The sequence below is a fragment of the Phlebotomus papatasi genome, chromosome 3 (assembly GCF_024763615.1).
Source record: "Phlebotomus papatasi isolate M1 chromosome 3, Ppap_2.1, whole genome shotgun sequence".
NCBI lineage: Eukaryota > Metazoa > Arthropoda > Insecta > Diptera > Psychodidae > Phlebotomus > Phlebotomus papatasi.
Window position 1 is genome coordinate 76036343 of NC_077224.1, and position 17156 is coordinate 76053498.

General features: G+C 38.2%; 1 protein-coding gene across 2 annotated transcripts in view; it reads left to right on the forward strand.

The window, feature by feature from the left end:
- The window catches only part of LOC129805798 (myosin-VIIa), a 38320-nt gene extending 21385 nt beyond the window's left edge, over nt 1-16935 (forward strand). The window contains exons 1-9 of one of the 2 annotated variants that reach the window (XM_055853953.1): nt 173-204; nt 270-384; nt 4764-5024; nt 5283-9415; nt 13224-13487; nt 13548-14900; nt 14962-15108; nt 16087-16207; nt 16291-16935. In XM_055853953.1, the coding sequence (XP_055709928.1) occupies nt 367-384; nt 4764-5024; nt 5283-9415; nt 13224-13487; nt 13548-14900; nt 14962-15108; nt 16087-16207; nt 16291-16497 (6504 nt within the window). In that variant the 5' untranslated portion in view covers nt 173-204; nt 270-366 and the 3' untranslated portion in view covers nt 16498-16935. Of the gene's footprint in view, nt 1-172; nt 205-269; nt 385-4763; nt 5025-5282; nt 9416-13223; nt 13488-13547; nt 14901-14961; nt 15109-16086; nt 16208-16290 lie in introns of those variants that run through there. The other variant, XM_055853952.1, reaches the window with a different exon arrangement.
- Nucleotides 16936-17156: the final 221 nt, after the last annotated feature.

The following is a 17156-nucleotide window of genomic DNA, read 5'->3' on the forward strand; positions in this document are numbered from 1 at the left end:
GGCGATTTCGTCAGGTTGCTCCTGAATTGCATCCTCTGCTATGACTTCGTATTTGAGCAAAAGCGTCACAGGCGTAAAGAAAAAAAACCTCGCGCAAGTAATTGACTTGACTCACCTGATTGAGAGGGAATAACAGTTAAGAATACACATTAAAATGTATGTGGAAGAATGTAGAAGAAGAGGTGAAAAAGAAGCCAATGGAAGGTGATGCACCACGAACATTCCCGATGCACATTGGTCTATTATAGCATTTTAATTCTACAATATAGAAACCCTCGACGGAATCGTCAACTGCACCAGGAATCCGAATAAATTGAGCGTTAAGTGAGTCTGTTTTCTTATTCGAGAGGTCAATGAAGCGAAGAGATGGTGATCGTAACACGAGTGAGTATTACCCAAAAAAAAACTCTTTCCTACACACTTTTTGTTTCAAAACCATTTAAAATTCTGCATGAAGCACTACCTTATTTTTTTTTTAATATGCTTAAATCGCTTAAATACAGGGTGGAGAATTCAAAAGTAGCACACGCATATAGAGTTTCAAATTGTAACACTTCACGCAAAATTCAATCGTTCATTGTCTTCATTAGTGGCATATATGGACAGCAATTCTATGCAAAATAAATTAAATTTCAATGAATAATTTATAGATGGAAGAACAATATAAATAACAATCGAATTGAACCTTCCATAAAATCATAGGGGAAGCATACAGTAATTTCTTAAGAAAATCATTAAAAGCCAAACCATGTCTTTCCATCATCAGCTGTCGTATAAGTAATTACTGAGAGACTTTTCTCCAGGGCACAATTTGCAGAGTGAAGGAAAAACCAGTGAATTACTATCTCTGGTCAATCAGAAATCTTCCATTTATTTTATTAATTGTTTTGTGCATGCAATAGAGAAAATATTGCATAACACCATTTACGTGGAAATCTCAAAATCTTCAAGGTGCACGTACAATTGTTGGTGATTAAGCAGACGAAATGTGGAATTATAAAAGAAGTCATTGATTTTTTTTTGTATTAAATATTCCCATTATTCAATTCAAATTCCAAATCTCAGTTAGGATTAAATTATGAAAATAATAAATTGGAAAGAAAATGATAATCTCCTTAATTGTAAATTCAAAGAGCAGGGAATAACTTAACGCTCCCTCTATATAACTATTAATTTAAGATGATATTGATTTTTCATTAACTCCTTTAATCAATAGCTACTCGGCAAAATGCAATAACATTTACAAGTCATTACAAATAAACAATAAGTATAAAGAGTTCTAATGATATCTATATAAGCATGCTGTAGAACTTTATAATGAAAGAATACAAAAAAGAAAAGCACTTTAACTCAACTCTGATTCTTTTGCAACTTGAGGATAGAAAGAACTGTTTTCTTAATATTTAGTCTACAAGATATAAACGCCCCAATTCAGATAGAGCTTAGAACCAACATTGGTTAGAGTTAGAGTATGGCAATATTCAGGGACAAGTCACTCTAATAAAATTATTAAGAGTAAGTGAATCATAAAAGGTTATGCATCTTATTAATGTTTAAAAATGAAGGATAAGGGTAAAAAGATGCTTTTATACTACGCCCTCTCAAAAATAAGCCCCACTCTTGCGTGTTTTCTCTATCTCAAACTCCAAATTTTAATTCATCACCCCGTTAAAATTTTTTAAGTGCAGAAAAATTTTGCTAATCCACCTGATGATAGTTACAATCACAGTAATTAGGGTAAAGTGATATAATTTGGAATTAGTGTTACAAGTTGGACAATTGGCCGGTACAAGTTGGACATGGCTTTTTTCTTGATAAATACAGTATAAAATTTGTTCTTAAGCACAAGGAACCAAATTATAAAACTAAAGAATTAAAAATATACAAATAAAAATGAAGTATTAAATTTATCAAGCCAAAAAACCCTGTCCAAATTGTGCTATTGTCCAAATTGTACCACTGTCCAACTTGTCCCACTTTACCCTATGTGACAAGATTTGCACAAAATCTTTTAAGGGGCCTAATTTATTTTTAATGATTAAAGATCAAATATTAAACTAATAATTATATAATGATTTAATATTCTTGAATTAACTAATGATCTCATAATGAGATATGATTCACATAAATTGGTATTTTAATTTAAAAGACACTGAATAGATGGGCAATAAAAAATTAAACTTGATCAGCGAAAAATCAAATTTGATCGGTAACTCAATTTTCAACTTAAAAACAGATAAATTTCAATGCAAGTTCTCTATTTACTTTTTAATTTATTAACATGACTACTTTAGAGCGAGTGCTATTAAAAACAAATTTGAAAAATACAGGGATACAAAATAATTCAATTTTTAAGAAGTATTAAACACCGCCGTCTTACCGAACCAATCCCGAAATGAAAACAGAGAAAACTCTTAGATTCGCCAAAGGGAAAATAAAGAGATTTTTTTTATTGTATCTGTAACCTGTATAATTATTTTAAATGTTAATTATGTTTAGCCAAATTTTTGTCAGATTTTAGTAAACAAAAATTAGTATTTTCCTAACTAATTTATTTTAATCACGCATTTTAGTTTTTTGACTGAATCTGATTATTTAACCCCCTATTTCACTGCTCGAATTCAAAAAGAGAGCAGTTATAAAGTCCACTTTTTTCAATTTGTTACACGGGCTGGAGGCCAAATGGTAAAAGATATCGACTTCCGCACTGAGAAAAAAAAAAGAGGATGCGATTAACTTTTTTCTTCCGAACTTTAACATTTTTTAGGTGTAAAAATATATCAACATTATTTAATGTTAATTTTACACATTTTTAAGGATAAAATGAACATGAAAAAGTGTAATTTTAACCCCTAATATACCTAAAAGGGATAATATTTACACCGATTTTGGATCAACACTGCAAAGTAAAATTAACATTTCCGGAATGTTATTCTAACTTTTTCGGACTTCTCTCAGTGCGGTCTTCGACGACCCCCCATAAGTAAACATTATCTAGCAGTCTTTTTTCTTTTCCCTCCCAGCCCCTTCTTTTCTCTCCGAAACCATGTTTTTTAGTTTATTTCGAAAACGGCTCCTAAGATTTTCTTCATTTTCGAATATGGTTTGAAGATAGGCAAGGTAAATATTTCGTCTATGTTCGAAGCGATGATACCTATGTTCGAAAAACATTTCTATCGAGCTTAACTACTTTGAAGGGCCTATTTTTCAACTGATTTGCTTAAAATTGAATTTTTTTTTTTTTGGAAAAATTTTGAAATTTCCAACCTGACTGCATCGGGGTTAATCGGTAATGAGTCGGTATAGTATCAACTTTAAGGATTGAAAAACTATTATCTTGCAAAATGTATTTATTTTTATATGATATTTTAAAAATTATAAATAACACAAATATGGGAAAAATATTAAATGTTCGAAGGGAGAGTGCCTGCGAAGACTGAAAGACTTCCCCTATGCCTTTAGTAAGATTAACATTAAAATCAATATGTTGCTTTTTTTGTACCTGCCCTGCCTTAAACAATCAATATGTTGCATAGTTTGTAATTTTTTTTAAGATTTGCATGTAAAGTCTTTTTAATTAAATACTTATATTTATTCATATCGCAACAAACTTATAAAGACCTTGTATAAATTTTTTAAACAATATTTCGTGTATCAAATCCGATTGTTCTTCCATTTGCATATTGAGAACTTTCGATAAGTGTTTATTTGTCATTTTTCTATATAACAGAATAGGGAATTTATTTGTCATCTCTTTAATTTAACGCAACTCTCATGCGACCATCGCCGTCTTATTGTACCAGATACTATAAATTATTAGATAGATAAAGTTGAATTTTCTTTTCACTTTGCATTATTCTTATTATGAAAATTTAAAATTTTGATTAATTTCTGCGGTAATTTTTAATTAATTAATTTTGCCCCATTGTTGAAAATTTTAAAAATTTCTGAATTGCCATTCATTGCTTATAAAACCAAATGAATCTCCTGCCCTTTGCTTATTTTTTTGTGCCAAAGCATCAATTTAAAAAGTAACGTATAATTTAGATTAAACCGGTAGTTATTTTTTCCAAAACAACGAAAGTATATCATCAAATTCCCAAATAATCATTTACACTAAGAATTTATGATTACTAAAAAAAAAGAATTAAAAAATCAACCTGTTATTTGAGGTGTTCTGTTGACTTATGCAAAAGACCCCTTTGATTGTGCTACTTTTCTTGATTCCACTCTGCTTCAGCTGAAAAATGGCACATGGTCAGGTGTCGAAAAAAGGGGATACAATGTAATTGGCGAGGAAAGTGAAAGTGGAATGACCAGAGAGAAAGAGAGGGAGAGGAAAAGTTAGAGAAAATAAAATTTCCCCATGTTGGGTGGGTGGTGCATAAAAACATAAGACATTGTTGAGGAAATTGAAGGCCTATATTTGTTGGATGGATGAAAGAGCCAGTGTCTGACGAGGATATTTCGTGGTCTCTGGCCTTCGTGACTTGACATCAAACTGGTAGAAATTGCCAGTGGTAGCACGCCATTCATGGGTTTTTTTTATAATTCCTCTGTCTGCTACACACTTCTTTTTCTTTCTCACAATTGCTCACCTTTCCATGGCACAAAATGCACCACATCGCTGGCCAAACTGAAAAGAGGAAAAGGGTCTGGCAGAGAGAGGCTTGTGCTTCATCAAATACAGCGACATACTTCCGGAATATTTTTACACTATGCGTTTTCTGATGCCACACATTTAATGCATTTTTGTTTTCCAGGGTGACTACATCTGGATCGAGCCCGTCTCCGGGAGGGAATTCGATGTAGCAATTGGTGCAAGGGTGGTATCAGCAGAAGGTAGACGGATCCAGGTGAAGGACGACGACGGACACGAGCAATGGCTAACGCCAGAGAGGCGGATAAAGGCGATGCACGCGTCTTCGGTGCAGGGCGTAGAAGACATGATCTCCCTGGGAGATCTTCATGAGGCGGGAATTCTCAGAAATTTACTCATACGCTACAATGACAATCTCATTTATGTAAGTGAGCCAAATACTAAAAACTACTATCTCACACGCTTATTGAAATGCTAATTCTTGTTTTGAAAATGAAAATCTCACTAACTTTTGCGATGAAAAGAGTTTCATTTGTGAGAAATTTTCTTCACAATTGTGGCCTTATGGGATTTGAAATTTTATTTCTGCATCTTCTTCAAAATTCATGTTCATACCAATTTTATAAATGAAGATCATGCTTAAAGATTTATTAAATTTAATCCTTCTAAATTCCTTTTGTAGACCTATACGGGATCAATTCTGGTGGCCGTGAATCCATATCAAATACTTCCAATTTACACCGCAGACCAGATAAAATTATATAAGGAACGGAAGATCGGTGAGCTTCCTCCTCACATCTTCGCAATAGGAGACAATGCATACGCACATATGCGGCGCTATCGCCAGGATCAATGCATTGTCATTTCGGGTGAATCTGGAGCTGGAAAGACTGAGAGCACCAAGCTCATTCTACAGTATCTGGCTGCCATTAGTGGGAAACACTCGTGGATTGAACAGCAAATTCTCGAAGCAAATCCCATTCTGGAAGCCTTTGGCAATGCCAAAACCATCAGGAATGATAATTCTTCAAGATTTGGGAAGTACATTGACATCCACTTCAACAGTAGTGGAGTGATTGAAGGAGCAAAGATTGAGCAGTACTTGCTGGAAAAGTCTCGAATTGTATCACAGAGTCCAGATGAGAGGAACTACCATGTGTTCTACTGCCTTCTGGCGGGATTGTCGTATGAGGAGAAGAGAAAGCTAAATCTAGGGGAACCTCAAGACTACAGATACTTAACCGGAGGAAATAGTATAACTTGCGAAGGACGAGAAGATGCAGCTGAATTTGCTGACATTCGTTCAGCAATGAAGGTCCTCCTGTTTTCCGATAGTGAAATTTGGGATATTCTAAAGCTGCTAGCTGCTCTACTTCACTGTGGTAACATCAAATACAAGGCCACAGTAATAGATAATCTCGATGCTACAGAAATCACAGAGAACATCAATGTTGAGAGAGTGGCTAATCTTCTGGGTGTTCCTGTGCAGCCCCTAATAGATGCACTGACCAGAAAAACTCTCTTTGCCCATGGGGAAACCGTAGTCTCAACACTTTCGCGAGAACAGTCCGTAGATGTTAGAGATGCCTTTGTCAAAGGCATCTACGGACGCTTGTTCATCTTGATTGTGAAAAAAATCAATAGCGCCATTTATAGGCCACGTGCCTCCTCGAGAAATTCCATAGGAGTTCTCGATATTTTTGGCTTTGAGAATTTTGATCACAACAGTTTCGAACAGTTCTGCATCAACTATGCCAATGAGAATCTACAGCAGTTTTTTGTGCAGCATATCTTCAAGCTCGAACAGGAGGAATATAATCACGAAGGAATCAATTGGCAGCATATTGAATTTGTGGACAATCAAGATGCTCTGGATCTCATCGCAATCAAGCAACTGAACATCATGGCTCTGATCGATGAGGAAGCCAAATTTCCCAAAGGAACTGATCAGACAATGCTAGCAAAGCTGCACAAAACTCATGGATCACACAAGAACTACCTGAAACCCAAGAGTGACATCAACACGAGCTTTGGACTCAATCATTTTGCAGGAGTTGTATTTTATGATACCAGAGGATTCCTGGAGAAGAATCGGGATACTTTTAGTGCAGATCTTCTGCAACTGATCAGTATATCCAATAACAAATTTCTTCAGTTGGTCTTTGCTGAAGACATTGGTATGGGAGCAGAGACAAGGAAAAGGACCCCAACACTGTCTACACAATTCAAGAAGAGTCTGGATTCTCTAATGAAGACGCTTAGCAGTTGCCAGCCATTCTTTATTCGATGTATCAAGCCCAATGAATCGAAGAAGCCAATGATGTTTGATCGAGGACTGTGCTGTCGGCAGTTGAGATACTCAGGAATGATGGAAACCATTCGTATCAGAAGAGCAGGCTATCCAATACGACATGGTTTCCGAGAGTTTGTTGAGCGTTACAGGTTCCTCATCTCAGGAGTACCACCAGCTCATCGGACAGACTGTCGCTTGGCCACATCTAGAATTTGTGCAGCAGTTTTGGGAAAGTCTGACTACCAGTTAGGCCATACGAAAGTCTTCTTGAAAGATGCTCATGATCTCTTCTTAGAACAAGAACGTGATCGAGTATTGACAAGGAAGATTCTTATTCTCCAACGCTCAATTAGAGGTTGGGTCTACAGAAGACGCTTCCTTAGGATGAAGGCTGCAGCTATAGTTATACAGAAATACTGGAAGGGATACTCTCAGAGAAAGAGATTCGTGAAGATGAAGGTGGGATACATGAGACTTCAAGCATTGATAAGATCACGAGTTTTGAGTCATCGGTTCAGGCATCTTCGAGGTCACATTGTAGGACTTCAAGCTCATGCTAGAGGGTACTTGGTGCGTCGGGAATACGGTCATAAAATGTGGGCAATAGTGAAGATTCAATCCCATGTTAGAAAGATGATAGCTGTGCGGAAATACAGAAAATTGAGGGAAGATTACCGCCGCTACAATGAGGCCTTGCGTCTCAGAAAAATTGAAGAACAAGAACTTAAGCATCAAGGCAACAAGAGGGCCAAGGAAATAGCTGAGCAACACTACAGAGATCGTCTCAATGAGATGGAGAGAAAGGAGATGGAAATTGAAATGGAGGAACGAAGGCGGGTAGAAGTGAAGAAGAATCTTATTAATGATGCTGCCAGAAAGGCCGATGAACCAGTGGATGATAGCAAATTGGTAGAAGCGATGTTTGACTTTCTTCCAGACTCCAGCAGTGAAGCACCAACTCCTCACGGTGGTCGCGAAACCTCAGTATTTAATGATTTGCCATCGGTTCATTTAGATCATCAAGAGGAAATTATTGGTCAAGTGCATCAAATATCTGAAGATGAGGAAGATTTGTCGGAGTTCAAGTTCCAGAAATTTGCAGCTACATACTTCCAAGGCAATGTTACACATCAATACTCAAGGAAACCGCTCAAACATCCTCTTCTTCCGCTTCATACTCAAGGTGATCAACTGGCAGCACAGGCGCTCTGGATCACCATTTTGAGATTTACAGGAGATCTTCCTGAACCACGCTATCATACCATGGATCGCGATAACACGTCCGTTATGTCCAAAGTCACTGCGACATTGGGAAGAAATTTTATTAGAAGCAAAGAATTCCAAGAAGCACAGATGATGGGTCTGGATCCTGAGACATTCCTGAAACAGAAACCCCGCTCAATTCGACATAAACTTGTATCGCTCACCCTCAAACGCAAGAACAAACTGGGTGAGGATGTTCGTCGACGTCTCCAAGATGAGGAATATACTGCTGATAGCTATCAATCCTGGTTGGAATCACGTCCTACGTCAAATTTAGAAAAACTGCATTTTATTATCGGCCATGGTATACTAAGGGCAGAACTTAGGGATGAGATTTACTGTCAAATCTGCAAAGAACTCACTAACAATCCGTCCAAATCTTCCCATGCTCGTGGGTGGATTCTTCTTTCTCTGTGCGTAGGTTGTTTCGCACCATCTGAGAAATTTGTAAACTACTTGAGAGCCTTCATCCGTGAGGGTCCACCAGGATATGCGCCATACTGTGAAGATCGTCTCAAGAGAACATTTAACAATGGTACGCGCAATCAGCCACCATCTTGGCTGGAACTCCAAGCCACAAAGTCCAAGAAGCCTATCATGCTACCCATCACATTCATGGATGGGAATACTAAAACTCTCCTTGCGGATTCTGCCACAACGGCTCGGGAATTGTGCAATCAGCTGTCAGACAAGATACAGTTGAAAGATCAGTTTGGATTCTCTCTTTACATAGCTTTGTTTGATAAGGTATCATCTCTGGGTAGCGGTGGAGATCACGTTATGGACGCCATCTCCCAATGCGAACAGTATGCTAAGGAACAGGGTGCTCAAGAACGGAATGCTCCCTGGCGCCTGTTCTTCCGCAAGGAAATCTTTGCTCCCTGGCACAATCCCACTGAAGATCAAGTTGCCACGAATCTCATATACCAGCAAGTGGTGAGAGGGGTAAAATTCGGAGAGTACCGATGCGACAAAGAAGAGGATTTGGCCATGATTGCAGCCCAACAGTACTACATCGAATATGGTAATGACATGGCCATGGAGCGTCTCTTTACTCTCCTGCCCAACTTTATCCCAGACTACTGTCTTACTGGTGTTGAGAAAGCAATGGATCGCTGGGCAGCCCTCGTTTTGCAAGCCTACAAGAGGAGCTACTATCTGAAAGAGAAAGTTCCCACACTGAAAGTTAAGGAAGATATCGTGAGCTACGCCAAATACAAGTGGCCACTATTGTTCTCCAGATTTTACGAAGCGTACAGGTATGGCCATTTTCTAAAAATCCTTTGAATTAATGATTTGAATTTAATGACTTATTTGAGAGAGTTGTGCCCAAGAAGCGCTCACTTATCCCGCCTTTTTCCACCGATAACGTTGTGTCACTGATTAAGCGCAGAGATTTTGCATACAAGAAATGGAAGCGATCTGGTTGTACAAGCGATCATGTTAATTTTAAGCGCCTACGAAACAAAGTGCGTAACCTTACTAAAAACTCTCTGGAGCAACATAAAAAAAAACCAAGGGGTAACTCATTTCGGGGAACTCGAGCCAATCTGACCAGGGAACCCACGGGGAACCCGGGGAACTCATGGGGAACCCGGGGAACTCTCGGGGAACCCGGGGAACTCATGTATTTTTTCAGGGAACAGGGAACTCGAGCCACTCTATTTGCTTATGAATAACCCCTTGGGGTAACTCATTTCGGGGAACTCGAGCCAATCTGACCAGGGAACCCACGGGGAACCCGGGGAACTTATGGGGAACCCGGGGAACCCATACATTTTTTCAGCGAACCCGGGGAACCCATACATTTTTTCAGGGAACTCGGGGAACCCATATATTTTTCAGGGAACTCTCAGGAAACCCGGGGAACCCATACATTTTTCAGGAAACTCGGGGAACCCATACATTTTTCAGGGAACTCGGGGAACCCATATATTTTTCAGGGAACTCTCAGGAAACCCGGGGAACCCATACATTTTTCAGGGAACTCGGGGAACCCATACATTTTTTCAGGGAACCCAGGGAACTCATGCATTTTTCTGGGGAACCCGGGGAACTCATGTATTTTTTTTTGGGGAACCCGGGGAACTCATGTATTTTTTCAGGGAACCCGGGGAACTCATGTATTTTTTCAGGGAACCCGGGGAACCCATACATTTTTTCAGGGAACCCAGGGAACTCATGCATTTTTCTGGGGAACCCGGGGAACTCATGTATTTTTTCAGGGAACGGGGAACTCGAGCCACTCTATTTGCTTATGAATAACCCCTTGAAAAAAACTAGATTTGCGCTCTTCTGTTTCACCTAGTGATAGGTCATCCATTACTGCTCATGAATTGTGTACATTTTTCTCCTCTTCTTCCGCTGCGACTGTGGCTTCCCCTTCTCTTCCCTCGCGCCCTGGGAGGGTTTTAGCTTTAGCTGCGTCTCGCAAGCGGATGTCGTTCATGCTATCTCCCGTGTCAGGTCAAGTGTCGTTGGGTGTGATGGCGTTTCCCTTGACTTCTTAAAAATTCTTCTCCCGATGATCACTCCAGTGCTCACTAATATCTTCAATCACATCCGTACAAGTTCAACTTACCCGGATACTTAGAAGTGGACCCTTGTGGTTCCAATTCCCAAAATTTCTAATCCCAAATCTCCTTCTGACTTTAGACCTATTAGCCTTCTCCCTGTCCTTTCAAAAGCTTTTGAATTTGTTCTGCATGAACAAATCTCTCAACATCTGACTGACAATGGCTTTCTCTGTGATTTTCAATCGGGTTTCCGAAAGGGTCACAGTACTACCTCCGCACTTCTCAAGGTAAATTATGACATTTCTTCAGCTATTGACCGTGGTCGTTTTGTGATTATAGTTCTTCTAGATTTCACTAAGGCCTTTGATAGTCTTCCTCACAACCTTCTTTGCTATACAAGTTGTGTAGTCTCTTCAAATTTTCTTCTTCCGCTGTTGCCCTTATTCAATCCTACTTTGCTGGTACCCTTTGCTGGTGCTCTTTTATCCTCCCTTTTCATCAATGATTTACCTTCAATTTTGTTAAATTGCCTATTCCATCTCTATGCAGATGACCTTCAAATCTATGTGGATGGGGATCCTACCAGTCCCTTGGGCGCCTTTGAACATATGAATTCCAACCTTTCTAATATTGAGCACTGGGCGTCTTCGAATGGTTTGCTTTTAAACCCGAAAAAGTCTCAAGCCATCGTTATTTATACATTAGATATAATTTATTGATATATTTCTTTTCAATATCAAATATTGACAAGGATTGCCTCCACATTACAAAGATTTATTGACATAAATGTTTCAATATTGAAGAAAATTGTCCAGTCTGAAGGCAAATATTGAAATATTTGTTTCAATATGGAACATTCTATTCAATATTTTATTTCATTATTTTTAATGGCTACAGGCCAAATTATGTCAATAAAAAATTTCAAAGTCACATTGAAATAAAATTTCAAAGAAATTCTAAATATTAAATAGATTTAATATTTCCTTCAACATTTTTTAATGGTCAGGAATCTTCTTCCTTCAGAACATCACAGAACTGCTGGATTTTCCTTGTTCATGAATGAAAACACATCCAAGATCAAAATCCAAGTCAAGACACATCTCTCCTGCTTCCTCTAGAAAATCCCAGATTCTTGGAATTTGGTTATACATTTTGTTCAATCTCCTCAAGAACCCATCTTGGTCAGCACTAATCACCTGCTTCCTCCAGAAAATCCCAGACCTTCTGGGATTCTCTTGTTCATTATGCCCAAAGCACTTCAGATACATTCTGTGGTCAGAGGATTCCTGGAGCTTCCTCCAGCAAATCCCAGATCTTCTGGGATTTTCTTGTATATTATGTCAAAAACACTTCAGATACTATATCTGAAGTGCTTTAGACATAATGAACAAGAAAATCCTAGAAGATCTGGGATTTTCTGGAGGAAACTGGAGAAACCTTCTGACCAACTAGGGTATTTTTGGGTGTTCATGACAAAATATGGAAGAAAATCCCAAAAGATCTGTGAATTCTTGACTAGACTGGTGTTTTTAATATTGAAGTTTTAATATTGAAGTCAATTTGTTCAGTGTGTAGGCAATTATTGAAATATTGTCTTCAATATTCACTTCAATATTGAAGTTTCTTTTCAATATCACTTTGAAATGCTATTATTTCAATAATTTGTGTAATGTGTAGACAGCTTAAGAGAACAGCTTCTTTTGATTTTTATCCTCTACTCCTTCACGGAGAAATTATTCCCTTTGTTGATCAGGTAAAAAACCTTGGAGTAATCTTCAATTCTTCTTTATCTTGGTCAGATCATGCCACATCAATTTGCCGTAAGGTAAACTATTCTTTGTACACCCTTCGACGCTTCCGGGACATCACACCTTATGACACTCGCTTACTCCTCGCGAGAGCGCTTCTTCTTCCTTTCTTTAACTACGGAGCAGAACTCTTCTTTTCGGCGGATAGTGACACCATCCGTCGTCTAACAGTTTCTTTCAATAATTGTGTTAGGTATATATCTGTGGCTTAAATCACCGGGACCATATCACTCCCCATAGAAATGTATTTATTGGCTGTGACCTTACTTCACACTTAAACTTAAGAGCTGTGCTCTTTCTATTTAGTTTGTTAATATTTGGGTGTCCTCAGTACCTGTCGAGTCTTCTGGCTAGGGGGGGGCTCGGCCAGGGTTCGGGGACTCACAGTGCCTAAGGTCAGGAGTGACTGCCTTTACCGGTCATTATTTGTAAAGGGCGTAGTTATCTTTAACTCCGTTCCAAGTGATCTGCGTAGGTCTGCAGATGGCATCCGACGCTTTTTCAGGATGAATCTTAAGAGAACACTTATTAGATTTTTTTTTTCTTATTTAATTTTCATTTACCTTTCTTATACTATTGTAAATCGTTCTTTTATTTTTCTTTCTCTTTTTTTGTTGCTGTTTTTTTAACTTGTTTTTCTTTTTTCTTTATCACAATTGTAAGAGGGATGAACCCTATTTTTGTGATTGACTAAATATTACTAATATGCAAAAGAAGATCTCATAATAAATCGTTTTTTACAGGAATTCTGGTCCAAATCTACCCAAGAATGATGTCATCATAGCAGTAAACTGGACAGGAGTTTATGTGGTAGATGATCAAGAGCAAGTTTTGTTGGAACTTTCCTTCCCCGAAATCACATCCGTCGCCAGTCAAAAGACCAATAAAGTCTTCACGCAGACCTTCAGTTTGTCCACTGTGCGAGGTGAAGAGTTTACATTCCAGAGTCCCAATGCTGAAGATATTCGTGATCTTGTTGTGTACTTCTTGGAAGGACTCAAAAAGAGGTAAATTCTGAATGAAGCCCAAACCAGGGAAATATGAAAATCAATATATTACGCTTTCAGGTCCAAGTTTGTGATCGCACTGCAGGATTACAAGAGCCCTGGGGAGGGTACCAGTTTCCTGTCGTTCTTGAAGGGCGATTTGATAATATTAGAGGAGGATAGCACAGGTGAAACCGTGCTCAACAATGGCTGGTGTATCGGGCGCTGCGAGAGGACACAGGAACGTGGGGACTTTCCTGCTGAAACTGTCTACGTTTTGCCAACTCTAACGAAGCCTCCCAATGATATTCTGGCTCTGTTTAGCGTGGAGGATGCTCATCATGGACGACGTTTGAGTACGGTGTCCAATGGAGGAACAGAACCTCGAGATCGGCCACATAATTTAGCTGAGTATGCGTTGGATCACTTTAGACCACCACCCAAGAGGACCATGTCCAAGACTCTAACCCTGAGCTCTAAGAGGAACAATGAAGAATTATGGAGATACTCAAGGGAACCATTGAAGCAGCCTTTGCTGAAGAAGTTGCTGATGAAGGAGGAACTAGCTGAAGAAGCATGTTTCGCCTTCTCAGCTATTCTGAAGTATATGGGAGATTTACCCTCAAAACGCCCAAGGGTTGGAAATGAAATCACAGATCACATCTTCGATGGTCCCTTGAAACATGAAATTCTCAGAGATGAGATCTTCTGCCAACTAATGAAACAGCTTACAGACAATAGAAACAGAATCTCAGAAGAGCGTGGATGGGAGTTAATGTGGCTGGCAAGTGGATTATTTGCGTGCAGCCAGGGCTTACTGAAGGAACTCACACTCTTCCTACGCTCACGAAGGCATCCCATCTCCCAGGACTGCCTCCATCGTCTTCAAAAAACAATTCGCAACGGACAACGCAAATATCCTCCGCATCAAGTAGAAGTGGAGGCAATTCAGCACAAGACTACACAGATCTTCCATAAAGTCTACTTTCCAGATGACACAGACGAAGCTTTCGAAGTGGACTCCTCCACGCGTGCTAAGGACTTCTGCCACAACATCTCACAACGTCTCACTCTCCGCTCAGCCGAAGGTTTCAGCTTATTTGTAAAAATTGCCGATAAGGTGATTTCCGTTCCCGAAGGTGATTTCTTCTTTGATTTCGTACGTCACCTTACGGATTGGATCAAGAAAGCCAGACCCACTCGTGATGGAACCAATCCCCAGTTTACGTATCAAGTGTTCTTCATGAAGAAACTCTGGACTAATACGGTGCCTGGTAAAGATAGGAACGCCGATCTGATCTTCCACTACCACCAGGAATTGCCAAAGTTGCTGAGGGGATATCACAAGTGTGCCAAGGACGAAGCCGCCAAATTGGCAGCTCTGGTCTATCGGGTGAGATTTGGAGAGAGCAAACAGGAGCTTCAGGCTATACCGTAAGCTAATCATTAACATTGGCTATATCTACAATCTATTAAAAATCGTATCTTTTTGTAGGCAAATGCTTCGCGAATTGGTGCCTTCGGACCTCATTAAATTGCAGAGCAGCAATGACTGGAAACGCTTGATTGTGGCTGCATACAATCAGGACGCAGGCATGAGTCCTGAAGATGCAAAAATAACATTCCTCAAAATAGTCTACAGGTAGTTTTTTCGGTATTTTTCTTAACTCTTTCTTGTCACACTTTTATTTGAGCAGATAAATTCATGTAAAATTGAGTTTTTCCTAATGCTTTATGATCAAATATAATAGTTCAGAGAGGGAAAAAATTTTCCATTGCGTGAAAACTCGGAAAAACCCCGGGTCATATATGACCCTATTGTCCTCAAGGGAAGTGTACATACCATTTTCAAAATCTATATCACGGGCTTTTTAAGAGTTTTTTTTTTGCTTGAAGTTATTAATTTGGCTAAAACTATGGCAAACTGGATTGTTGTGATGAACACTGTACTCTTGGTGTTCAAGGAATCTTCCTGGTAATCCCTTGAACAGTCTCTGTCACAATATTTTGAGTGGTATTTGGCAAAAATAAACTTATCCACATATTTATTCACACACAATACAATTGCACAACATGAGACGCTTGCAGAATACTCTAAAATATTGCAAAATATTTTATAATTCATCAGATATAAGATGAAATGTCCAGGAGCAAGATGTCCCACCTGCATTTCACAAAGAAAAACAATGTCCCAACTACATTTCGCTATAGGTTTGGGACGAAAACACTGTTACCCTTCCCGACAATAGGGTCATATATGACCCGGAAAATTCTATACGCTTTTCTGGAAAATTGAGAGTAGTTTATTATATCAAAATATGCAATATGCAATCTTTGGATATTCTATTTTGTGTTTCTAAAGAACTTTTTGCTGAAAAAAATAAATGAATATAAAAAATGTTGAAAAATAAAAGTCATTTCTCAAATATCTGGAGTCTTGAGAAAATTAGCCAAGAATCTTACATCCTTCTATTATGATGTCGTGCACAAACCGATAGATTTCAATTAATATAAATAGTAAAAAAAAATGTTTTTTCCCCAGGTCATATATGACCCTAATGACGCGAAAGAGTTAAGTTGAAAAAGTTAATTTTATTTTTTTGGTTTTTGCCAATTTCAGATGGCCAACGTTTGGATCAGCCTTCTTTGAAGTTAAGCAAACCACTGAACCCAATTATCCCGAAATGCTCTTAATTGCCATCAACAAACACGGAGTCAGTCTTATTCATCCGCAGTCGAAGGTATATTGAAGTTTAATTCATATTAAAAATAAATGAATTAATTATTAAAAAAACAAATAAAAAATTTAAAAAAAATATCACAGGACATTCTGGTGACGCATCCTTTCACCCGGATCTCCAATTGGTCGTCTGGCAACACGTACTTCCACATGACGATAGGCAATCTGGTTCGTGGCTCGAAGCTACTCTGCGAAACATCACTGGGCTACAAGATGGATGACCTTCTCACCTCGTACATATCACTAATGCTCACAAATATGAATAAGCAACGGACAGTTCGAATGAATTAGTTATGTGGCAGAACTTCTCGCTAGATCTAACAATATTTATAGCCAGTTCGGTTACTTAAGGCAAACAAAAATATTTTACAAATTAATCGATGCATTATTTATTTTTAAAACAAGTCATGGGAAAATTCTTCACTGGAGAATCAGTCTCCAAATTATCTTCTTTTCTTTTTTTTTTGAAATATTTCTGTCCATGAATAGTTTCTTGTGTCTTTGCAAAAATCACATTGCGTATTTCGTAGCTTTTAGTCAAGTATAATTAATTAATTATATACTGTATTTTCTCCCAATCTAAAAAGTATTTTTTTCTGAATGATATTTTAAAAAGTTTTAACTGTAGGTCGTTATGTTGTATCACATTACATAATGATGGAACGTATTTATGTATTTTCGTTATAAATGATTACATTTTGAAATAAAACCTCCTCATTCCTATGAAAACATTATTGAATTTGTTTTGTATTCCTGTATAATTTATTAGAGTTTGGAATTTCCTCAAGGAAGTCATAATGTAAGTATAGAAATAAGCATTTAAGATAGCTTTTCAAAAAAAATATTAGATCTTAATCAGTAAATGGTAACGTAGAACAAATATTTAAACAAAGAACTGAACAGATTCATTGGATATATTGGACATCACTGCTCTGCTCTCTGATAAGCGG